Source organism: Sphaeramia orbicularis, chromosome 1 (assembly GCF_902148855.1).
Source record: "Sphaeramia orbicularis chromosome 1, fSphaOr1.1, whole genome shotgun sequence".
Taxonomy (NCBI): domain Eukaryota; kingdom Metazoa; phylum Chordata; class Actinopteri; order Kurtiformes; family Apogonidae; genus Sphaeramia; species Sphaeramia orbicularis.
The window spans coordinates 14,343,924-14,370,536 of NC_043957.1; the positions used below are offsets into that span (position 1 = coordinate 14,343,924).

A 26,613-nucleotide genomic window follows, 5' to 3' on the forward strand; every position below is an offset into this window, starting at 1 on the left:
TTGTGAGTAAAAAACATGATTTTCAATTTTTAATTGAAGCAAGCTACCTACTGACCAATCCGATGGTTGTAGTGGCCTGTCTGTGATGTGGTTGGTCAGTGCTGACTGTCAGTCCTCTGTGTTGCCTAGGTAACACTGTCACATTAACAGACTCGTCAGTTTAACAACCATGCCCTCTAGTGCTGGTGACACAAAGTCCAGCTCATGGGACCTACGTCATGTGATGTTTTGTTTACGCCCATGTTCAGGGTCTGAACTGAGTTGTCAGATTAATGAACATTAAACACAGGAAACAAACAGGACAGTGTTTTATTCATGTATGTGTTTATTCATCATGTGAAGGATCATCACCAATCAGGCTAATTTTTTTCAACAGGCAGTGAGCTCCCATGATGCACCAGGAACAGCGTCAGTTGATGGCAAGGCAAAGCCACTGGAGGGAGAAAAGAAGAGTTTGTGATTTTACAGGTCATGTGACCACAGGACTGCCAAATAGGTGATCTCAGTGACTCAGATTGGGTCAGATCCAGGGTTACCTGCTGCAGGTCCAGCTGGATCTTCCCTGTCTGCTTCAGGTCCAGAGTCCGGAACATCTCTGAAAACAAAGAAGAGCAGAGGTCAAAGGTCACATACTGACTAAATACCAGTAGGTGAGAGGTTGTTGGTCACATGACTCACTGAAGAGCATCTCCAGTCGAATCAAACAACCGACAAAAGAGTCAAAGTCAATGGCAAAGGAAGAGTCTGTGTATCGAGAGATGATCTCCTGGATGACGGAGCTGTTCACCTGGAACCCTTAGGACAAACAAACAAACAGACATAAACAAATAAATGAGAACTTTTCCAGAAAAAAGGTTTAGTGTAAACTCTGCATGTTTTAACCCTGAAATTATGTTTAAAACACTTAATTTAACTCTGAGTCAGTTTCTGCAGGATTTTAACCTGAACCAGACACCGACTGAATCTGAACCCGACTTTGAACCTGAACCTGATTCTGAACCTAGGAATCACCAAACAAAAAACCCCTCACCTGGATCTAACTGACCCCATAGTCCAGATCCTTCCATTACATAATTTTTCATCAGTTCTTCTTTAACCCTTTAACTGAACCAGTGATCAATATGTCTGATCAGTTCTTTAACCCTTTAACTGATGCATGAGGGTCTTCTAATTCCTTCACCATCAGTTTGTTCATAAAGATTGGACTCCGTATCAATAAACAAAGGTCATGTAGTCTGATGAGTCCAGATTGATCCTGTTCCACAGTGATGGTCCATCAGGAGACCAGAAGAGAAGGATGAATTCATTACCCATCATCCCTGGTGTCTCCAGTGTTGTGATGTGAGTTCTTCAGTTGTTCAGGTCTAGGCTCTACATTCTGTGTACATTAAATGAGTTCAGTTGAACTTAAAGTTGTCCTTCATATTGACAGATGAAAACACCAGGATTTATCAGGATCAAATTGTCAAAGAAGCATCATTTACACATGGATTGGACACGACAGATTCCAGACCTGAACCACATGGACAATCTCTGGATGTGATGGAGGAGAGTTTCCACAGTGTCGACTCTTTTTCGTGTATTGAAACAGTGACTGTATGTGACTGAGAACCAACTGAACAGACTTCTATCAGATGAACCATCAACGTGAGACTCAGTTTGTTAAACCTGTTTCTGGAGCAGGACTGTGGAAACTAACAAACCAACATAAAACTACATAATGTCATCAAACTACAGCCAATCACGTGTTCCCAGTGGGAGATCTTTTAGAACCTCAGATCAAATGTTAGATCCACAGAACCTGCTGAAACAGGTCCAGGGTCTTACCAGCTTCAGCCACCGCTGCTCGCAGCTCATGACTGCTCATTGTCCCAGAACCATCGGAGTCATGATGCTTAAAGATTTTCTGCAACACAAGAGCCAAACTGGGTCAGGATGGAACCAGCTCATTGGACCATTCTCCTCAGATATTTGTCAAGATCGAATAATTAAATGTTCATCCTTCATTCATTCATTCATTATCTGAACCCGCTTTATCCTCACTAGGGTCACGGGGGTCGCTTGGAGCCTATCCCAGCTACATAGGGGTTCATCATCTGAGACAAAAACCAGAGAATGTTTTTTAAAAAAAACAAAAAAAAAACAGTTCATCTATATTATAAAAGCCAAGTGGCCTCTGTGTGTGTGTGCGCGCGTGCGTGTCTGGGGATTCACACAAAATCCAGAAACAGACTGCTGCAGTTTGGCCTACTTATGTATTTTTTGGTGAAGGAACAGACTAGGAAAAACAGCAAGTTCATAGGACCACTATTTTGGGAGATATTAGTCATTTTGGAATAGAATAGCCTTACAATCACGTTGCTTGCCAAAAACACAGAAACACAAACACAGATGCAAAAATAATATCTATCAGTGAAATAACTTCATGAACTGAAACAAGATTAAAAACAAAACTTACAATTAAACATAAACTAAAGCCAATTGGACGTCAAGAAAATAAACTTCAGTCAAGGTTTTCCTCATAATTACAACTTGTCTAATCAAACCTTTTTCTGTTATCTCCAACTAAGATCCTTTCTGAGAGCTAATTTGGGTCCTGAAATGACTCTGCCTGTCATGAATGATGTAGAAAGATTTCTTTATCAAGGGAACACAAATAAATTCATTTCTAAAATGTATTCCCTGTTGTTGAATGAGGGCCCAAAGCCAGGTTTGCATAGTTTAGAATGAGATGGGAGTCAAACCTTAATGTTACAACTGATGAACAGTTTTGGACAGATTTATGTCAAAACAGCTTGTCAGCTATTATCAATACCTGGTATAGATCAATCAACTATAATATTCTACATCAATTATACCTTACCCCAGAAAAATTACATTCATTCAAATGCAGTGGCGGGCCATCAGGGCCTTCAAGGCCTTCTGTGCTGGCCTAAAAAAATATCTGAATCACAGACTGATGTTAATCATATTTTTTCCATGAATACTTAAAACAAGAAAAGCATAAAACAAGAAAAGCACTCAGAGAGCGCAGACCTTCACCAAGACAGATCTGTCCGCCCGCCCCCCCCCCCGATCACCACCAAAATTTAATCATTTCTTCCTTGTGCCAGTATCAATATTTCTTGAAAATTTCATGAAAATCCGTCCATAACTTTTTGAGTTATCCTGCTAACAAACAAACACATAAACAAACACGCAAACAAACACACAAAGCAAAGCGATCACAATACCTCCTGGCAGAGGTAATAATTCCAAGTGGTCTGTCCGCTTCCTTTCATAGCTTTTTCCCTGGTTGTGCTGCTTCCAGACATGTATTTTCATATTAAAGCATTTAACCAATCACATTTCAGCCATCATTTGTTGCCAGGCATGGTCAAAGTCAAAGAAATCTGCCTGGAGGCCTTCACAAGCATATCTGCAGGCCCTCTAGTAAAACATAAGTCTTCGTAAAACTGTTCAACCAATCAGATTTTGAGTTGGTGACACCAAGGCCCTCTAGCAGGCGTACGGTAACAGTGTATTCACACCCTGTGATTGGATAGTCAGAGAGCGTACTAGCTAAAGCTAGCAAAGTGCATATGTTGTGACCTGCGCAAACAGAAATATAGTTGTGTTAATTTAATAGCTGTTTTGTCAAAACACAATGGCTGAAGGAGGAGAAGAATTGGATTTGGTTGCAGATTTATTGTTAAAGCCATTTTCAAGACGGGCTTTTCAAGAAAAGCTGGACATCGTTAAGAAAGGTTGGACAATTCCAAAACTAGCAAGCCAGTCACAAACAGGAAAAGGATTTGTCTGTCACTTTTGCTCCACTATCTACAACCGGTACCCCTGGTACCTGCACAGATAATCTGTACAACAGAGTAGTTGAACTCTTTTTGATTAGAGAAAGGAGGATGGATTTTGTGTACAAATAATCAGAATTTTTGGTGAGTAAAATGTTGCTATTTTCCTAAATAATATTACAAGTTTATGATGTTATTATTGATGCTTTTTTATGTGTGTCGCAGCTGTAGCTGCAGTAGAAGGAGACTTGTGCACTCCGGTTTTGTTTATTCAGTAAAGGCATTTATTGTGGCTACACGAGTTATCTATTTGCGATGCAATGGCTCTTTATATTGAATTTCTGCATAATAAGATAGTTTTAATGACCGTAAAATAGTTATTGAGGGGTGGATTGATTCAGACGGAGCACTACTGAAGGCCTAGGTGTGAAATGAACGGTCTGCCACTGTTCAAATGTAATCTGTCAGAAATGTGCTTCAGATGTGATACTGAAGTTGGTTCCTTTCTACACTGTACCTGGCTGTGTACGAAAATTAAGCCTTTCTGGCATGATATTTGGTCCACCTTAACCAGGACCACAGGGGTTAATGTTCCAGTGAACCCTTTGTTTACTCGGGAACTTTGCAAGTATTCGTGGTTCTCTAATGCTCAACTCAAATTTATGGAAGTGGCTCTAAGTGTGGCCAAGAAGTGCATTGCAGTGTCAAAGAAATCTGATTGTCCCCTTCTTATTGATAGGTGGTCTTTTGAGAGGAATAGTAGCATCCCCCTGGAAAAAAAATCAGTTATTGTCTCAGAAAACGATACAACATCTTTTTAAAATTTGGCAGCCATATTTAAATCATACCGGTACATCTGTTACACCAAGTACTTAATGTAATTGTCTGTGTTGACCTTGCACACTTGACTGTTTTTCCTCTTTGTTTTTTTGGGAGGGTGAAAAGATTATCCTTCTGACCTTGCTTTCTGTTACATCTCTATCACTGTTGGTATATTGATATGTTTGTACACACTGCATATATAAAACTGAAAAAATAAAATTATATATATATATATATATATATATATATATATATATATATATATATATATATATATATATATATATATATAAAATTTTTCCTCATAATGAAAACAATATATAAGTACAATTTGTTCAACCTAAACTGAAAAACCAAATAGAAAATGGACAACTTTGATAAATGTCAGAACTCTGGATGTGAAGAGTCTCCAGTTCAACACGATGTCCTGAGCATACCATTCCTTCACCATCTCTGTTTGACCAACAGGAGGAGACGTTCTACCTCCTCACATTCTCACCAGGTATCTCTGGATCTTCATCCACAGACCATGGAACTCCACCAGACCCAGTTTGGCACTGCCATCCACCTGATGAGTGTCAAAGGTCAACACTGCCATCACATGAACTGGACTTTCTGTGTTTGTAGTGTACTTCCTGTGTTTGCGGTGGACTTCCTGTGTTTGCAGTAGACTTTCTGTATTTGTTGTGGACTTCCTGTGTTTGTGGTAGACTTTCTGTGTTTGTGTTGGACTTCCGGTGTTTGTGATAAACTTCTTGTGTTTGTAGTGGACTTCCTGGTTTTAGTGGACTCCCTGTGTTTGCGGTAGACTTCCTGTGTTGTGGTAAACTTCCTGTGTTTGCAGTGGACTTCCTGTGTTTGTAGTGGACTTCCTGTGTTTGTAGTGGACTTCCTGTGTTTGTAGTGGACACCCTGTGTTTGTGGTGGACTTCCTGTGTTTGTGGTAGACTTCCTGTGTTTGTGGTGGACTTCCTGTGTTTGTGGTAATTCCTGTGCTTGAATTGGATTTCCTGTGTTTATGGTAAATTTCCTGTGTTTGTAGTGGACTTCCTGTGTTTGTGGTAAACTTCCTGTGTTTGTTGTGGACTTCCTGTATTTGTAGTGGACTTCCTGTGTTTGTGGTAAACTTTCTGTATTTGTTGTGGACTTCCTGTATTTGTGTGGACTTCCTGTGTTTGTTGTGGACTTCCTGTGTTTGTTGTGGACTTCCTGTGTTTGTTGTGGACTTCCTGTGTTTGTTGTGGACTTCCTGTGTGTTTATAGAATTTTCTGGGCTTTTATTTTAAAGGATACATCCAAGAGGCTGATGATGTTACGACATGTCTGAAGACTGAAGCCGTCAGTTTTCACATCAGATCCTACAAATGCACAAAACAACACTGATAATCTGATGAACATCCAACACCAGCGTTAGACATTGGAACTCAACTCACTCTGTGAAACCACTTTGTCCAAAATCTGCTGAAGTTCGAAGGCTGAGATCTCAGAGTCCTGAACAGACAAAACACACACTGATCAATACAAACACTGGTTCATATTGATCATGTGATGATGTTTAATAGTGAATGATGACTACGTTTCCGGAGATCTGCATGAAGAGACGTTTGAAGTGAGGATCCACGTCACTTTCTATTACGTCAGGCTGAAAGAAAACAAAGATTACAAACTGTAACCACACCTGCTTTAATCAACCAATATATGATCAATGACCACTGTGAACCACAATGAACCACAATGAACACTGGTACACTTAAATCTGGCCATAACAGGTGAGTCTGACCTCATGGATGTCAGCGTCCACGTCCTCCTCCATTGGCCTGAAATACAATACAAACATATCATTATAGACCAGAACAGACCACAACGGACCAGTACATACCAGATCAAACCAGAACAAACCAGTACAGACCAATGCAGACCACAACAGACAAGATCAGACCACAACAGACCAGTTCATACCAGGACAGAACAGCAAAGACAAGATCAGGCCACAAGAGACCAATATAGATGGGATCAGACCAATACAGACCACAACAAACAGGTACAGACCAGATCAAACCAGAACAGACCAGTACAGTGCAGATCAGACCAAACCAGTAAAGACCAGAACAGACCGATACAGAGCAGTGGGTCCCAGCCTGTCCCATTCTGTTCCTCTTTGTCAAGTTCCTCCAGTCCTCCCAGTGCTTCCAGTCTGTACCAGTCCCTCCAGTCCTCCCACTGATCCCAGCCTGTCCCAGTCTGTTCCACTCGGTCAAGTCCCTCTAGTCCTACTAGTCCCTCCAGTCCTCCCAGTGCTTCTAGTCTGTACCAGTCCCTCCTGCCCTCCCAGTCCTCCCGCTGGTCCCAGCCTGTCCCAGTTTGTCCAAGTCTGTACCATCCAGTTCCTCCAGTCCTCCCAGTGGTCCTAGGCCCTCCAGTCCTCCCACTGGTCCCAATCTGTCAGTCTCTCCCAGTTCCTCCAGTGCTCCCAGTCCTCCCAGTGGTCCTAGTGGTACCTGCTGTGGGCCTCCTTCTCGGTGAACACCCTGAGGATGAAGCTTCCTTTGCGGTGTGGTTCAAAGGTGGACGGGATGATGACGTATTCTCCAGGAGGGAGTTTGAAGCGACCACATACCTCCCTCAGGTTAATGAAGGTTGGACTTCGAGCAACAGATGTTGTCCTCAGGAGGACGTCTGGACCCAGATGGACGTTGGACCGCCCGGCATACTAACCATAGATCCAGAACATGTATGTCATTCATTCAAACAGGGTCTATATGTGATTTAATTTGTCTTAAATGTACATGTATGTAAACTGTAGACAGGGAATGTTGTTTTTGGTCCGTGGGGGGTTTGTTCTTCCCCAGGGCAGAGACTGACAACAACAGACATATCACATTTTCCACTGTAACAGAATCAGACAGCAGCACTTTTCAGCCATTTGGGACTCCAAGTGTTTCTCAGGGAGAAATATGGATTCATCTTTCTCTCACTTCATACATGGTTACTGTGGTGATTCTAATCATTCATACTTGGTTGCTCTAGTGATTCTCATCCTTTATATGTGGTTGCTTAGGTAATTTTCATCCTTCATACATGGTGCTATGGTGATTCTCATCCTTTATACATGGTTGCTACGGTTGTTCGTATCAGGTATATAAGGAGTCAAATAAATTCAACTCACCGACAACTTTTAAACAGTGAAATATACCTGAGTGAAGGAAACAGACACTGACCTCCTGAGGAACCTAGAAGACGCAACAAAGACCAGAGTCAGAGTTTGAGTCCTGACAGAGCGCTCAGAACGCTGTTGTATTTCTGCTGTACCTGATAGATGGAGAAGCCAATTGTGTTGAGGTCGCGTCCAAAGCGTCTCTCCTTGCGAGCATCTTTCTGCATTAGGCCAATCAACACGGTGCAGCCATCCTCGCCATCATGAGGGTCATCATCCACATCCAGAAGCCGAATGAAGAACTGAGGGTTGGAGCAGAAAGTGGCTGAAGGAAAGAAAACAGCAGGATTTAATTTTCACATTCAGCTCAGATTCTGATTTCAGTTCAGTTTATTTTAAGCGTTATTGAGTAGTCTGTGTTTGAGATTTGCTTGAGTTTTGCTTTAGTTTTAAAAAATAAATTGACCCTTTTATTCAAATCAACAAATGAAACAGTAAGCAGAGCTTACTAATGCCCCCGCCCAGTCGCACAACATTTTCCCCCTCCTGCTCACTGATTCCCTGCATACTTAGGGATTAATGTTGAGTCTTAACTTTCAATCTTTTCAAAAACTTTTCAAAAATTTGTAAAAAACCTAGAAATTGAAATTCAGCCTTCAAGTTGTTCACTGCACCTCTCCTAGTGAAAAAGAACGTGTTGAAAAGCATCACATGAATGTTGAAAAGCATCACATGAATGAAATGGGATGGACAAAAATTTCAGACCGACTGGCAGGAGGACAGACGGAAGGACGGACGGATGGCATTCCTGGGTATATCTATATATAATCTGGCACATGCAAAGCAGGGGGCCGGGGGGGGCTTGAGCCCCTGCCGCTTTGATCCTCTGCCTATAAGTGCCCTTTTCACTCTTTTTTTTTTTCGCAAAAAACTGCATGACTAAAATTTTCGTGACTAAAATTTTGATCAATGATAATAAATGTTAAGGGTGGTTTAATTTGGCTGTCACTGGACCTGGTCATGGTGCCCTCTCATTTCTGTCACGCCCCGCCCCTTCCTCCTGTGCAACCTTGCTTTTCAGTTGCAACACGCACGTCATGCGGTCTGGAGAATGAACGAGGAGGAGGGAAGCGCCGCGATTCCAGGTACGTGAGAGTCCACCCCGCTATCTGCATTCACTTGCGACATTCACTTGTCGCTTTTGATCCTGGTCCTATTCTTCAACAACTATAGTTTTGGGGCCAAAAACCGATCGTAAGTGAGTAAATAATTCAATATCATCGTCACGTCATGGAATGAGCTCACAGACTAGCACACTCTTAACAGCTGGGTGCCCACCTGAGTCTGAGTCCTGCTGAAGCAGTCACACATATTTGCTTCTGTTTTACTTCCATAAACTGTTGAGTTTTAGCCGCAAAATTGTAACACACGGTAATAGTCCTCACTTGCTGAAACAGTCACTTTTTCTTCAGTTTTCTCTGTTTTTGCATAATTACCTTTAAGTTTACTCTGAGCTTTAATGAACATCTACATGATCAGTAAATTAAATATAGGGTAAAGGAAGTGATTTACACTGAAAAATGCAAAACACAGAGGTTTTTTTTATTATAATAAATGGTGATAAATCACATGAGAAACGTTAAAAAGAGAGAAAAAAAATCATTTAGAAGCTGCCATAAAAGTACCACTGGGTCTTAATGGGTTAAAATGTGCTGAAATAATTAAATTCTGCTAAACTGATTTAAAAATTTCATAAAAAGAAAACACATCCAAGTATTCGTCTCATCCAATACCTAAATCTAGCCCTTTTGGTGTACAAGAGTCATAAAACTTATCTAAAATCCCCCGACTCTTTCATCAGTGCCAACACTTTGACATTTCTGGTTTTGTTTCAGAAACTGCTGGATCGATTATCGTAATATCCGTGTTCGCCTCAAACATCTTGAGTGAATCTTATTTGAAATAACCACAAACCTCCACAAATATTCCCATCAACCTGGTCAATATTAAATGATACAGCTATAAATACTACAATATAAACTTTATTATTATCATGTAATGTTAAATGGTTTGGCTTGGGTTAACACTTCCTCTACATCACAGGTGTCAAACTCCGGTCCTCGAGGGCTGGTATCCTGCATGTTTTAGATGTTTCTGTCTTCCAGCACACCTGACGGTCGTTATCTGGCTTCTGCAGAGTTGGCTGATAGGCATATCATTTGAATCAGGTGTGTTGGAAGAGGGAAATATCTAAAACATGCAGGATACCGGCCCTTGAGGATCTGAGTTTGACACCCCTGCTCTACATGGTTATTTCTTAACTGTGGAAAACCTAAATATCATCATAAATATGTCCTATAATGAAAAGAAACTAAATATTCAATGTTTCACTGTAAAAGTAGGTGTAAAACCAGATGTAAAATGAAGGTATTTCTAGTTATTAACATTCACTGTCATGCTTTTATACCAGGGATTAAAGTTCTCCGTCACCACGACGGATTTCCGTCAAATGGAAAAATTGAGGGGGGGGGGGGCGGGGAGTCATATTGAAGTAACTTCCCCACGTGTTTCGTGGAGTCCAGTCGGCACCGCGATCCTGTCCTGGGTCTGTGGTCCTGGGTCTGAGTCTGCTGTCCTGGGTCTGGGTCTGCTGTCCTAGGTCTGCAGCGCTCCGGTCTGCAGGTGTTTAACACAGGCACGCCACGCACAGGGGTCTGATAGGTTTAACAGTGATGATAATAAGATGACTTCTTTATTTTTATGTCGGGAGGAGAAATTGATGACTATTTATGTTTGGAAGGAAACGCTGCTCATTCTGTGCCTCAGAAACACATGGACAAGTTCAGCTTTACCGAAGTTCAGCCTCCAGATGCTAACTTTAGTTTAGTGCTAACAAGTAGCTTTCATTATGAAAGGACCACAGCGAAAAGGGAAGAAGACAGAACTGATCTACATGTACCTTCATGTTTGGGTTCATAGCTTATCTCCTCTTGCCGGTATATGACTAGTGTGTGTGTGTGTGTGTGTGTGTGTGTGTGTGTGGGTGTGTGTGTGTGTGTGTGTGTGTGTGTGTATGTGCCCTTCCCGTGCGTGCGGCTGTGCGCGCCGTGGCCTTACGCGGTTATGCGCCCGACTGCATAAGTGCTTTATTTTGACCCGTTTAGGATCTTATTTCTATCTGTGTGGTACAGTACGAAGATAAAACTGAATGAATGAGTAACACCCTTGGTATTTGCAAAGCCACTATATTTTAAATACCCTCAGAGAGTATATGTAACGGAATATAATTTCTGTTTCAGTTGACGTAATTTCTTCCAATCAAAAGAGAACATGATATTGGCGGGAGGGGGTTGTGGACGCAGGTTTGACCACGTACAGATTATTTTGGCTAGCATATACATCATGGACACGTTTGTAGAGGAAGGTGCTGAAGTAGTAACTATTGAGAGATGCGTGAAAAATAGATGGAGGTGGGCATGGCTTGATGAGAAGGGAGACGATAGAACTCCAATTAGATCATGGTGCAAAAAAAATGAAGCAGCCTGGTGCGTGCATGTGCGTAGTTTGCCACAAGAAAATTCTGTATGGTTCCAATGGTAAAAAAAAAAGTCCTGATCCGTGTGGTGGAAAAATTTACTTTTTATGTTTTATACTCTTTATATTTTATACTGTTAGTACATCTTCTTTTAATGCTGAGTCATTATTCATTATGTGTGATGTTTACCACTCTGTAACACCCCCAACCCAGGAACGGAGTTCTTGCCTTGAGTTAAAACCCAAACACCTAAATGTCTGAATGTGTAGATAGAGGATGGCGCCTGCACTCCAGATTGGATCCAAGCAAGGTTAGAGTGGAGAGGTCATCATGACCTCTTCACGGAGCAGAGAAGGAGTAGTATGGGGTGGTACGATGTACGTAAGGAATGACATCATAGTTTGAGGGGGTTGGATTGGTTCTATATAATCTTTAGTTTTCTCTTGTTTAAGCAGACTTCACTTACAGAGTTTCTCTGTGATTGACTTCTCAATAAATGCATTTATTTATTTTAACTCTAACTTTCTCTCCTCCTCTTTGTGTGTGGGTTATCAGTTGAACATTTCCATAACATCCGCCATCAATCTGAGAAGTTGAAGATTAGTTGGTTTGGGTTACATTTACACAGACATTTTCCCCAAAATTCATGTGCTGTTGGAGTTGGAGTTATGTTTTAGGAGTTCCTAAATTGTTAAATAAAAAGTTTTTCACTCATTTTTTGCTGTAAGGTTTTCTTCTAGTTATTACTTTCACTTGCTTCAAAGGTTTTCATACCCTTTAAAATTAAGCAGAGAGCACCAAAATTGACCTGAAGCTTTAAAAATTTTCTGGGGGAGGACCCCCAGACCCCCCCACCAATACCACTCATGACATTTTTCTATCCATATTACTAATCTTCTACACCTGTACACTCTCCCCATTCAGTGTGTTTTACAGTATTGCCAAATTTGACTTTATAAACTTGTACGCTATAGTAGTATTGTATTGCATCATTTTAAATAGTGGCCAATGATTTTGACCAGAAGAAAATTTTCAGTCAGATGAAAAATTTTTTGCTTTAATCCCTGTTTTACACATAATTTAGCATCTGTTTTTAAGAATTTGTCTTGGACTTACACTGCAAAAATCAAAATCTTACAAAGTGTACTATTCTCATTTACAAGTCAAAATATCTCATCACACTTAAAATAAGACGTAATCACCTACAGAGTAACTTGTAAGGGAGATAAAAGAACTTATTCTTAGACAATAGCTCTAGAAAATCTTATTTCAAGAAATCTTACCAAGATAATTTTCACTTGTTGCATTGGCAGATTTTTTTGGTGAATTGAGCAAAAAAAAAAATCTTGAATTAAACAAAAAAATCTGCCAATGGAACAAGTGAAAATTATCTAACTAAGATTTCTTGAAATAAGATTTTCAAGATCTATTGTCTAAAACCAAGTTCTTATATCTCACTGAAAAGTTACTCTTTAGGTGATTTTGTCTTATTTTAAGTGTGATGAGATATTTTGACTAGAAATGAGAAAAATACACCTGGTAAGATTTAGATTTTTGCAGGGTATTAACACACAAAAACTTCTACACATTACATCTTTATTTCCACTTATATAGAAACTGAACATCAAAAGAAACTTATCACATATTCTATGTGATGCCATTTCACACCATTTTATTAAATATGAAAACAAATTCTTTCTTGATCTTAAAAAAACATTTAATTAACAAACAAAATACAACAAACAACAAAACAGTTGATGAGTAAAATATGGCAAAGTGTAGTTCAACAAAGTTCACATTTAGCAACAACCAACATTATTAATCCACCGCAAGTCAAAGATCTCAATCCCATTGAACATCTGTGGGATATTCTCAGTAGATCCGTGTATGCTAGGCGTCCAGCACCTGGCAACTGCCAGATGCTCATACAGGCCCTTCAGGAAGAGTAGGACAACATCCCCCAGACAGGATCAGGAGGTAAATCCAGAATGTGCGCAGAAGGTGCACAGCCTGTGTTAGGGCTCAGGGAGGACACATCCAGTATTGAGGACATTGATCTGGACCATTTGGTCAATCTTTGACTTGCTGTGGATTAATAATGTTGCTTGTTGCTAAATGTGAACTTGGTAATTGGTGGTTATTTGTTTTCATGTGCCCTTTTGGAAGTTTGAGCCCCTGCCCCTTTATAGCTCTCTGCACAGCCCTGTATATAATAATTAAATATTGAGGACATATGAGTGGTTTTCCTGTGAATGAATTGACGAATCAAACAGTGAATGGGTCTGACCTGTGTAGTTCCTGCAGCCTCCAGCAGTTGAACCAACCCTCCACGTGCCTTCAAACTCACTGTAGTTCCAGTGTCCGACCTCATCGCTGGTCAGCGTGTCAGGTGTCAGGTTGCAAATGTCAAGGCGGGAAAACTGATGCAGGAAGTCAGTGTAGGACATCCTACAGTAGACAGTGGAGGAGAGGAAAGCTTTATTACATGTTACATGACCTGTAGAACAGTTTCTGTTACTACAAACCAGAACTCTCCATCTTCTGCTGAGTGGTCCAGCATCCTCTTCTCCTCTGGCAGAACTCCGTCCCACTCTCTGGAACTACACAAAAGAATCAGAGAGAACATAAACATAAAAAACTGACTAAACTCTATAAAATCCACCAGGCTGGAAGTCACTGACTGCTGAGTCTTCTCTCATTTAACCAGAGGATGAACTTGGTTTGGTCTGTGAGGACATTAAAGGCCTAACCATAACCTGAATTGTTGTGTATGTGGTCTGCACTGATGGAGGTCTGATCCGGACTCACCTGTCGCTCCAGGCTCCGGTCCACTCCACCTGACCCCAGGGGTTCCTGATCCTCAGCAGATCAACCACAGACCTGTGGTGATGGACCTGTAGGAAGAAAACACTATTTACCAGGTTTAGGATTGGGGTCAGAGTTCAACCACAACTACTGAACAAATCAGTGTTGGATCACAGACAACAAACATACCTTTAATAAACCTTTAATACCTTTACCTATACCTTTTATAGACAGTGGTTTAATAAATCAAATGTAATTCATCTGCATTTTATTAGATTCTATAAATCAATAAATTTATCATAAATCTTGAAAAAATCCAACTATGACTACAACTGGTAACTAGTAAAACTATTCCTCAAACTCTGGCCATAATCAACTTTGGGCAGTTTGAGTTCCTGTCTGAGTAGACGTTCTCCACCTCATGGTTGATGTAGATGAGGAACACCTGACTCTCCTGTGGACTCATCCACCTGGTCCAGTGCCGTGTCAACATGAAACCTGAGTCAGTACAGACAGGGCGCCCTCTGCTGATCAGCCAGTAGATGTCCTTTACCCTACATGCTGAACCTTTACCCTGTTCCTCAACCCATATGGTTCCTGTACCAGGGCTTGAATGGTGATGGGGCGTGGCATTTTTGGACACTCTGGATGATGCGTCATCAAAACCTCCTTCAATAAGGACTACCTGAACCTCAGCCTCACCTTTCAGCTCTTCTGTTCCATATCTTGGACTCACACAGACCTGGGTCATGGTGGACTTGGTTTGTTTAATCTTTAATCTTTGTTTAATCTCTTAAACAGGGCTGGACTGGGACCAAAAAATGGCGCTGGCATTTTTGGCCATGGCAGCCCAGTGAGCTGTAACACCTGCAAATTATAACTTTATGGCAAGCTAAAAAAAACACCGTAAGTTGGACACCAAGTCTACTCATGGCATTATTTGAAAACAAAGGCTATAAAGGCAATTCTCACACACACACACACACACACACACACACACATACACACACACACACACACACACACACAGCCCTCTGCCCTCCCTCTTCATTCTGCTGACATTTCAGCTACTCCTTACCGGCCTGGCAGTGACTACTCTGACCTCCTCCTCAATCTGTCCCTGCTGGGTCATGTCTCTCTCCTCCTCCTTCTCCACCTGAATAGCTACTTTTCTTTCCTCTGTGTTACACTGTTGTACATTAAAGCTGTGTGCCACTCTGACAGCCTGTGCACTCAATGGGACTGCTTCTGCACTTGATGTCGATTGCCCTGAACCCACTGCTGCAGTTGAACTTGTGGTGGAAGACAAGTCAATGGGGATGGGAGGGGTGGGCTGGGGAGGGAGGGGAGGGCTGAGGGATTTCAATGGACTAGCCCAATGTCCTTCAAGAAAATCAATCAACCAATGGGCCGCGTTTCGTGCCTGAAATACCATTGCGGTAGATAAAAATTATTAATAATATATTTTTAGATGAAAGTATGACAGTCCCGGCCCAAAATTGTGTCGGCCCTCTGGTACACTAGATGGCCTGTTCATGCCTGCTTTTAAGTATTTTTTACTGTTGTGGTCACTGATGATGAGATACTGACCCTTGACCCCTCTCCTCAAATTGCCCTTCTAAGAGCCAACCAATAAGGTGTGGTTCAGCCTCACCTGTGCTGCTGCAGTGATGGAGTAGGCGTGACCTTTGACCAGCTTCTGACTGGTGATGGCCTCAGTCTCATATGAGCTGGTAATCTGAAAAACACCACAGCACAAACACGTTCACACAACACTGGGCAACCAATCAGAGGCAAAAATTTCCTGTGACATCAGCGTGTGAATGTTACATCAATGGAGCAGCCGAGCAGTGAGCCGAGCTTCAGAGCCTTCTTCATGATGTTAAACACGGTGGGCGGAGCCTCCTTCAGGTCATAGCTCTCAGCAATTCCTCCCGTGAAATCCTCAAAACCTTCAATGGACGAACCACCAGTCAGAGCCTCATACGAACTGTTTACTCTGAGGAGAACCAGAGGAACAGATGAGGAACAGATGAAGAACAGCTCCATCCAAGGCTACGTTCAAACAGTAGGCCTTAATGCACAATTCGGATTTTTTTATGAAATCCGATTTTTTTGTGTGCTCGTTCATATTACACATTAAATGCGACCTCTCAGTTTTGACTATGAATTGAATGCGACCCTGAAGTGACATGCATGTGCAAAAGAGGTCCTGACGTAATTCGTGACCATGCAGGCACGGACTGTTTGTACGGAAGTAATGCAGAATTGTGACATTTGGCGCATTTCAGTGACGTAAAGGTTGGATAAATGCGACCTGGCCCTTCAGACTGATGTCGCACTGCAAAATATCAGATACATAACGGATTTAAGACCACATATGACAGTGGCCTGTGGAGGATTTGAAAAAATCGGATTTGTGCTGTTCAAACTGTCTTTGACAGATTGGATACACATAACATATGGGTAAAAAAATTGGATTTGGGCCACATTTGCCTGCAGTCTGAACATAGCCTTAGTCACAGATATTGTGTTTACTTTTTCCTGTTAAATTCATCTGTAATTTTTGTGTCTTCAAGTGGAAACAAACACACAGCACTTATCAGATGTTGGTATTAATAATATTTCTGATTCAGCTGAGGTCTCAGGGTTCATCCATCAACTCCACATTTAGTTGAAATTTTATCATGAACATGAACCTGATGTGAAACATGACTGAACTGAACAAACAGTAACGCTTTACACTGAAACTGTACATGCAAACTGAGAATGATTGCTTCAAAATAAGAGCCCAGTGTTACCAACAGGTCGGTCTTGGCCGTTGTGAGGTTTGTGAGGAACCTGGAAGTTATTTTCCAGGTTCAGACTGATTAAATTCGATGTGAGTTAAATCAGACTCAGGTGTGACTGAGTTACCTGTTCAACACAAAGAGCTGAGTCAGCAGCTCTGTTTGGTTTCCAGGCTGTGGTCAAGCTCAGTGTTTACTGAGTAAACCCTCCGCCCTGCCACCATCGCACACCAGACACACAGACACACACTAATGCCAACAACATGCACATTAACACACATTAACACATATTAACACACTGGCAGTGACCAACCTCTGCTCTGTGATCGACCACTTCCTGTTGTTTTTTCAACTGGAGTTGTCTGAGGTGAAAAATGTTGAATTTAAAGTGAAACCAGCTGAACTTCTGAGACCTGAAACCTTCAGCCTCATTTTATCACATAACATGGAACTGGAAAAACCCCATGAAAACAGTGACATAAACAACACCGATTCTATAAATATTAGTCCAGAGATAAATAATATCTGTAAGACAACACATAAACTGTTAGCAGTTAGCGTGTTAGCTAAACCCATATTGTCTGTGCATGTGTCTGAGTCTTAAATCACCAATATTATCAGTGGAATGATACTAAATACAGACTGTTGTTTATTTGTTTGTTTCTGTCTTTATTTCTTACTTGGCAAAGGCCTTCTTGAGCAGAGCACTGTTTGTTTATTTATTTGCTTGTTCATATATTTGTTTATTTTTTAAATTTCTTACTTGGCATAGGCCTTCTCCAACAGATTGTTTATTTATTTGTTTGTATGTTAATCTGTTTGTTTATTTGCATCTTAATTGGTGTAGGCCTTCTCCCGCAGAGCATCGGTTGTTTATTTATTTGTTTGTCTGTTTATTTGTTTGTTTGCTCATTTGTTTCTTACTTGGCGTAGGCCTTCTCCAACAGAGCGCTCCAGAACTCCGTTCCCTCTGCTGAGTGGACAAATAGGAGCTTCCCATCTCTGGTGGGCAGTCGGTCGTCCACCACCACATCCACCCACTCACCGTACTGCCACAGCTGCAACAAACAATTGTCTTAAGTCACTACCCCCTTAGGCTCCACCCCCTCATCCCCTCAGTGAATCCTGATTGGTCAGCATTAGTACATGACTGAAAATCCCTTGTTCCCAGTGTTTACAACTTTGGTTCAGATGTTATTAAATGTAGAAGTCGTTTCCTTCATGTGTCCTTGTTCAGAACAATAGATCCTCAGAGATCTATGGTTTCCTGAACAGACTGGTATCTGGAGCCCTGCCCACATGGGCAGACTACACCCTTTAATTTGGATGTCCATGACCACAACTCATAATGTACTAATTACAAATAAACTCATTTCATAATATTTAACTGACATCATAGAAATGGTTGGTCCTATTGGACACAATATATACTGTACATGTTACCACATCAGAACAAACAAAATATGAATCCTCCCTCCAATAATGCACTGCTCATAGTCTGATTTTGGACAGCATTACTATATCCAAACCCCACCAAGCTGCAGCATCGAACCGGACAGGAACCACCACTGAAGTGGATGGTTCATCACGTGTATTCTGATGTCAGAGACGTGAAAACATTCACACTCTGGATGGATGAGGATCCACACATTTACACATGACATTAATGCCACATTTAGAACAAACTGAAGGAACCATCTTGTTCTAACACAGCCTCTGGCTCCTCTGAGGTCATCCACTTCTCCTCCTCATCTGACGCCATAATTCTTCATGGCTTTACAATTGACTCACTGTGTTTTTAACTGCTTAAAGTCACAAATTCATTCTTTGGATTTAAAAAAAAATCTTTGATGGAGATTAAAGCTATACCGTATGATGTGGCATTTTTTACACTTTTCTTTTGTCATCTTAAAATGCTCCTAATAAGCGTGTGTCAAACTAAAATGTAAAAGAAATCCACCAGGTATTGAAACTCAATTTCACATATATTGCTCATTTCTGATAAAATTCTGATCAATCATTTTATTCGGTCCAAATGAAATAACTGGCCGAACCTGGCTGAGCCTCCTGTCAATCATCCATTATGGCAGTCCAGCATCCGATCCACTATCGATGAGGAGATACTTTACTCGCACTGATCCTCCTGTCACTGACCACAGTCTCCTGTCTAAGGATGTGTATGGATAGAACTCAAATGCACATGTGGAAGGAAAAAACGGATTTATTAACAGAAACAACAACTAGGGGAACAAACAGGAGTCTGGTGAATGAAGGATGGAGATAGAAGTCCGGAAGTCTGGTGTACTGGACTCCACAGACAGGTCTGCACAAAGCTCAGCTTTTATGACAGTGGGACTCTCATAGGTACATGTACTTGGTGTCACACAATGTAGGATTATGTAGGATGATAGATGTATGTACGGAGCCCGGGAAGGGACATGAAGAAAAAAAAATGTATAGCGTTATAACGCAATAGTTCAAAAGTATTGCGTTATAATGCAATAGTTTTTGTGTTATAACGCAAAACTATTGCGTTATAATGCAATAGTTTTTGCGTTATAATGCAAAAGTATTGCGTTTAAACGCAAAAGTATTGCATTATAACGCAATAGTTTTTGCATTGGGATCTGCATTCTGGATCGGACAGGTCGGTCAGGTCTGACACACCACCCTGGCCTGTGCCCTATGCATGTGTAGTTCAGATGACCGTAACTTTTTCATTATTTGTCCGATCGGAAAAATTCCAACTGTTTCCGAAACCTGAGACACTGTGCTTTATGGATATTCTCGGGTCAATGTGAAAATTTCATGGGCACCCGTCCTAGAAGCCGTAAAATAAGCCATTCGGTGACTGGGGACACACACAGCAGACCGGATTCACGGAGTGGAGAACCGGGGTGCATAACGGAGTGGATAACTGATTAGATCTAGAGTTGGAAAATGTAGGCAAGACGGTCATCCCAAGTTCCATGACCCCCCTGGAGGTTTACGGATAGATTTATGACCGAAGGAGCGACTGATGGAGCAACATCTGAAGAAGAAAGGTAAAGTTCACCCAGTTCCATTTCCTAGTGGACTTTCTACATGACTGAAGCACTCTCTGCTTTTTTCTATGTAGTTTTAACTCGTTTTACTTTATTGTATGTGTAAACTGACGCTTATACTGCATGGTGGTTTTATAGAATAAAGTACGAACTATATAGAATATGTGTAAGTTTGTAGTATGTTGTACTTTCCGTGCGAAAAGGTGCGCATGACGCTCTACAAAATAAGAGCGCATACGCTGATGTTCGGTGACTTTTTTTTCCTCAATAGTGCAATTTTGGGGGGGGGGCATGCCATGTTCAGGCTGAAGCAGCATGTGGCTGGAGAATGACACTGAGAAATGTTTGAGAAACCCAGCAGACATGACAGGAGACTGTATTCATTAGATATTGTCATGTGTGACCTAATTGGCTGATGCTGATCACCTGACACCTGAGCTTCAACTGTCTGTGTTCTATACTCTGTCTGCAAATGAGAACTGAAGAGCTGTGTGTGTGTGTGTGTGTGTGTGTGTGTGTGTGCGTGTGTGTATGAGAGAGAATCAGTTTGAATCAGTTGTATCAGTAATAGGAGGAGAAGGAGAAGTAGTAGAAGTAACAGTAATAGTAGTATTTGTAGTAGTAGTAATTGTAGTAGTGGTATGTTTAATAGTAGTAGTAGTAGTTGCCACAGCGACGGCGCTGCACCGACACACACAGAGAATGAAACTGACACACAGAGCAGCAGGAATAGGCTGAGACTGGAGCAGAAAGGGTCCCGAGAAACTGCTAATTACAGGAAAATCATAAAAGATAGCTGAAAACCGAAATGACCGTGAGCGTCAGAGAGACCTGGGGAACACAAAGATATAGGTTGTTTTTCCAGTACTGTGAAAAATGGCCGTGTTAGGGCAGTGTAAAAACAGTCAACTGACCAAGACAACAAAAAATCTGGTACAATGGAGAGATAATAGAGGAAAGCAGGTATGAGCCTCTAAACTAGTGCCTGCCATTTCACTTTAAAAAGAGCTAGGTCTTCAAAATTGGGTTCATATGAAGCCCAGGAACCATGGCTATGTTTTTGGAAAAGATCATTCACCTGCGATGTATCGTTTGGCCGGGAGGGCGAGTTATTCAGAGAATTTTCAGTTAAATTTTCTCTGCTCTTCCACTCTAGCGTGATGACATCACACACTCTAACTCAGGAAATTTGGACAATTTTCACTCAACCCAGGGGTTTTTGAAAACTCACCTATTGAAAACCGTAAACCCCATCCTCATACCAAGTACATTTACGCGGAGAGGAAAAAAATGCCTGCGTTTTAAAGTTCAAATGAAGTCTGTAGGTCAAAGTATGGCGAAGTAGTAGCGTCTGGAAAAAAGTGGACTTTTCTGGCTGATTTTTTCCTCTCCCCATTCATTTCTATGGGACTTTTTTCGCATGTTTTTCGTGAATAAATCTGCGAAAAATTCACGAATCTCTATGAAAACAACATAGCACACTATTCTCGATGAAACTGCACGTTTTAATGTATAATTTGCAGGGGTCTTTCCACTGGTTCGGGCCCTATTAACGGACGAAATTTTGTCCGGAAGATGAAGATGAAGAAAAACCAGACAATTTCCACACGCGGAAATCGTGAGAGGGGCTCGGGGGTCGGGGGTGGTGGTGGGGGGGCATGCCAGTTTGAGTCCATGTTCAGGCTGAAGCAGCATGTAGCTGGAGAATGACACTGAGAAATGTTGGAGAAACACAGCAGACATGACAGGAGACTGTATTCATTAGATATTGTCATGTGTCACCTGACTGGCTGATGCTGATCACCTGACACCTGAGCTTCAACTGTCTGTGTTCTATACTCTGTCTCCAGCTGAGAATTGAAGAGCTGTGTGTGTGTGTGTGTGTGTGTGTGAGAGAGAGAGAGAGAATAAGTTTGAATCAGTTCTATCAGTAATAGGAGGAGAAGGAGAAGTAGTAGAAGTTACAGTAATAGTACTATATGTAGTAGTAGTAGTAATAGTAGTAGTGGTATTTTTAGTAGTAGTAGTAGTAGTTGCCACAGCAATGGCGCTGCACTGACACACACAGAGAATGAAACTGAAACACAGAGCAGCAGGAATAGACTGAGACTGGAGCAGAACAGGTCCAGAGAAACTGCTAATTACAGGAAAACTGTAAAAGATAGGTGAAAACCGAAATGACCGTGAGCGTCAGAGAGACCTGTGGAACACAAAGATAAAGTTTTTTTTTCCGTACTGTGAAAAATGATCGTGTTAGGGCAGTTTAAAAGCAGTCAACTGACAAAGACAACAAAAAATCTGGTACAATGGAGAGTTAATGGAGGAAAGAAGGGATGAGCCTCCAAACTAGTGCCTGTCATTTCACTTTAAAAAGAGCTAGGTCTTCAAACATGGGTTCATATGAAGCCCAGGAACCATGGCTATGTTTTTGGAAAATATCATTTGCCTGCGATGTATCGTTTGGCCGGGAGGGCAATTTATTCAGAGAATTTTCAGTTGAATTTTCTCTGCTCTTCCACTCTAGCGTGATGACATCACACACTCTAACTCAGGAAATTTGGACAATTTTCACTCAACTCAAGGGTTTTTGAAGACTCACCTATTGAATACCATAAACCCCATCCTCATACCAAGTAAATTCGTGCGGAGAGGACAAAAATACCTGCGTTTTAAAGTTTAAATGAAGTTTGTAGGTCAAAGTATGGCGAAGTAGTAGTGTCTGGAAAAAAGTGGACTTTTCTGGCTGATTTTTTCCTCTCTCCATTAGTTGTAGTCATGTGTGGACCTGATTGGCTGATGCTGATCACCTGACACCTGAGCTTCAACTGTCTGTGTTCTATACTCTGTGTGTGTGTGTGTGTGTGTGTGTGTGTGTGTGTGTGTGTGTGTGTGTGTGAGACAGAGTGAGAATCACTTTGAATCAGTTTATTCTATCAGTAATAGGAGAAGTAGAAGGATTAGAAGTAACAGTAATAGTAATAATAGTATTTTTGGTAGTAGTAGTAGTATTTGTAGTAGTAGTAGTAGTATTTTCAGTAGTAGCAGTAGTAGTATTAGTAGTAGTAGTAGTATTACTTGTAGCAGTAGTTGTAGTAGTATTTTAGTAGTAGTAGTAGTAGTAGTATTTGCAGTAGCAGTAGTATTTTTCAGTAGTTGTAGTAGTATTTGTAGTTGTAGTGGTAGTAGTATTAGTAAGAGTTGTAGTAGTAGAAGTAGTGGTAGTAGTTTTTTAGTAGTAGTAGTGGTAGTAGTAGTAGTAGTAGTAGTTTTTTAGTAGTCTTTTTAGTAGTGGTAGTATTATTAGTAAGTGTAGTAGTGGTAGAAGTAGTGGTAGTAGTATTTTTAGCAGTAGTAGTAGAGTGTGTGATGTCATCACACTAGAGTGTGAGAGCAGAGAAAATTCAACTGAAAATTCTCTGAATAAATCGCCCTCCCGGCCAAACGATACATCGCAGGAAAATGATATTTTCCAAAAACTTAGCCATGGTTCCTGGGCTTCATATGAACCCATGGTTGAAGACCTAGCTCTTTTTAAAGAGAAATGACAGGCACTAGTTTGGAAGCTCATCGCTTCTTTCCTCCATTAACTCTCCATTGTAGCGGATTCCTTCTTGTCTTGGTCAGTTGACTGTTTTTACACTGCTCTAACTCAGTCATTTCTCACAGTACAGGGAAAAAACTTAGATCTGTGTGTTCCCCAGGGCTCTCTGACGCTCACGGTCATTTCGGTTTTCACCTATCTTTTACGGTTTTCCTGTAATTAGCAGTTTTCCGGGACCTGTTCTGAGTGCCTCACTCAGTCTATTCCTGCTGCTCTGTGTGTCAGTTTCATTCTCTGTGTGTCAGTGCAGCGCCATTGCTGCGGCAACAGCCCCACTGCTCTGTGTGTGTCCCAGGTGTGTCCAATAAACCCAATCAGTCTGACATGTTTCTCCTCCCATAGCAACCCTGGAGAGTCCAAAGCAACGCTGTGTGTGTGAGAGACAGTACTGATACTACTACTAATACTAGTACTACTACTAATATTACTACAACTACGAATACAACTACTACTACTAGTATTACTTCTACTAATAATAATACTACTGATACTATTAATACGACTACTACTTCTTCTACTACTGCTAAAAATACTACTACCACTATTTCTACTACTACTACACTTACTAATAATACTACCACTACTGTTACTACTACTACTACTACTACTATTACTAAAAATACTACTACCACTACTTCTACTACTACTACTCTTACTACTACTACTACGACTACTACTACACAAAATTCTACCTCTACTACTACTACTACACATACTACTACTACTACTACTACAAATACTACTACGACTACCAAAAGTACTATTACTACTATTACTGTTACTTCTCGTCTTTCTCCTTCTCCTCCTATTACTGTTAAACTGATTCAAACTGATTCTCTCTCACACACACACACACACACACACACACACACACACACACACACAGAGTATAGAACACAGACAGTTGAAGCTCAGGTGTCAGGTGATCAGCATCAGCCAATCAGGTCACACATGACTACAACTAATGGGGAGAGGAAAAAATCAGCCAGAAAAGTCCACTTTTTTCCAGAAACTACTACTTCACCATACTTTCACCTACAAACTTCATTTAAACTTTAAAACGCAGGTATTTTTGTCCTCTCCACACGAATGTACTTGGTATGAGGATGGGTTTACGGTTTTCAATAGGTGAGTCTTCAAAACCCCTGGGTTGAGTGAAAATTGTCCAATTTCCTGAGTTAGAGTGTGTGATGTCATCACGCTAGAGTGGAAGAGCAGAGAAAATTCAACTGAAAATTCTCTGAATAAATTGCCCTCCCGGCCAAACGATACATCGCAGGCAAATGATATTTTCCAAAAACATAGCCATGGTTCCTGGGCTTTATATGAACCCATGTTTGAAGACCTAGCTCTTTTTAAAGTGAAATGACAGGCACTAGTTTGGAGGCTCATCCCTTCTTTCCTCCATTAACTCTCCATTGTAGCGGATTTTTTGTTGTCTTGGTCAGTTGACTGCTTTTAAACTGCCCTAACACGATCATTTTTCACAGTACGGAAAAAAAACTTTATCTTTGTGTTCCACAGGTCTCTCTGACGCTCACAGTCATTTTGGTTTTCACCTATCTTTTACAGTTTTCCTTTAACTAGCAGTTTCTCGGGACCTGTTCTGCTCCAGTCTCAGTCTATTCCTGCTGCTCTGTGTCAGTTTCATTCTGTGTGTGTGTCAGTGCAGCGCCGTTGCTGTGGCAACTACTACTACTACTACTAAAAATACCACTACTACTATTACTACTACTACATATAGTACTATTACTGTAACTTCTACTACTTCTCCTTCTCCTCCTATTACTGATAGAACTGATTCAAACTGATTCTCTCTCTCTCTCACACACACACACACACACACACACACACACACCTCTTCAGTTCTCAGCTGCAGACAAAGTATAGAACACAGACAGTTGAAGCTCAGGTGTCAGGTGATCAGCATCAGCCAGTCAGGTGACACATGACAATATCTAATGAATACAGTCTCCTGTCATGTCTGCTGTGTTTCTCCAACATTTCTCAGTGTCATTCTCCAGCTACATGCTGCTTCAGCCTGAACATGGACTCAAACTGGCATGCCCCCCCCACCACCACCCCCGACCCCCGAGCCCCTCTCACGATTTCCGCGTGTGGAAATTGTCTAGTATTATTTTTCATCTTCCGGACACATTTTCGAACCGCTGGAAATCGACCAACACATGTTATTACAAAAATGTGCGTCCTGCTCGGGAATAGTGTGCTATGTTATAGGCGTGCCATTCCGATGCACGGATTTCGTTAAAATGCGAAAAAACGGTCAAATTTCTCCATCCGAAATGAATGGGGCCATTTTCAAGTGGCTACCATTCCCAAACGATTTGTCCTAAAAATATTCTGTCAACGCAGAAATGTTCGGCTTGGCCCAAAGATTATCTGTGTGGTGACGTGGTAACGATATCACTTACGGTTTTTGCGCAAGTATGCGAAGAAAAACCCCATTCATTTTCAATGGGAGCGACAAAAAAGTTGCCTTTTTTCCGACCGCTACTACTTCGCCATACTTTCACCTAGAGACTTCATTTAAACTTTAAAACACAGGCATTTTTGTCCTCTCCATACGAATGTACTTGGTATGAGGATGAGGTTTACGGTTTTCAATAGGTGAGTCTTCAAAAACCCCCAGGTTGACTCAAAATCCTCATTTCTAGAGTGTGTGGTCCCCATGGTAACGGCAGCTAGAGTGAGAAAGGAGTGAAAAATTCAACTGAAAATTCTCTGAATAAATCGCCCTCCCGGCCAAACGATACATCGCAGGCGAATGATATTTTCCAAAAACGTAGCCATGGTTCCTGGGCTTCATATGAACCCATGTTTGAAGACCTAGCTCTTTTTAAAGTGAAATGACAGGCACTAGTTTGGAGGCAAGTCCCTTCTTTCCCCCATTAACTCTCCATTATAGCAGATTCCTTCTTGTCTTGCTCGGATGACTGTTTTTAAACTGCCCTAGCTCAGTCATTTCTCACAGTATGGGAAAAAAATCTACATCTGTGCATTCCCCAGGTCCCTCTGAAGCTCACGGTCATGTCGGTTTTCACCTATCTTTTACGG

The 26,613-nt window shown here is 41.3% G+C and overlaps 1 protein-coding gene across 1 annotated transcript in view; it reads right to left on the minus strand.

Moving 5' to 3' along the window:
- Positions 1-363: 363 nt before the first annotated feature.
- The window catches only part of capn8 (calpain 8), a 37,136-nt gene continuing 10,886 nt past the window's right edge, over positions 364-26,613 (minus strand). The window contains exons 5-22 of the mRNA XM_030152676.1: positions 17,818-17,951; positions 15,935-16,103; positions 15,759-15,842; positions 14,108-14,193; positions 13,825-13,899; positions 13,587-13,747; positions 7,920-8,089; positions 7,829-7,840; positions 7,109-7,320; positions 6,391-6,427; positions 6,187-6,252; positions 6,044-6,101; positions 5,904-5,968; positions 5,110-5,178; positions 1,828-1,906; positions 679-795; positions 537-595; positions 364-433 (exon numbers count right to left, since the gene is read on the minus strand). Coding sequence (XP_030008536.1) covers positions 410-433; positions 537-595; positions 679-795; positions 1,828-1,906; positions 5,110-5,178; positions 5,904-5,968; positions 6,044-6,101; positions 6,187-6,252; positions 6,391-6,427; positions 7,109-7,320; positions 7,829-7,840; positions 7,920-8,089; positions 13,587-13,747; positions 13,825-13,899; positions 14,108-14,193; positions 15,759-15,842; positions 15,935-16,103; positions 17,818-17,951 — 1,677 coding nt within the window. The 3' untranslated portion in view covers positions 364-409. The remainder of the gene's footprint in view (positions 434-536; positions 596-678; positions 796-1,827; positions 1,907-5,109; positions 5,179-5,903; positions 5,969-6,043; positions 6,102-6,186; positions 6,253-6,390; positions 6,428-7,108; positions 7,321-7,828; positions 7,841-7,919; positions 8,090-13,586; positions 13,748-13,824; positions 13,900-14,107; positions 14,194-15,758; positions 15,843-15,934; positions 16,104-17,817; positions 17,952-26,613) is intronic.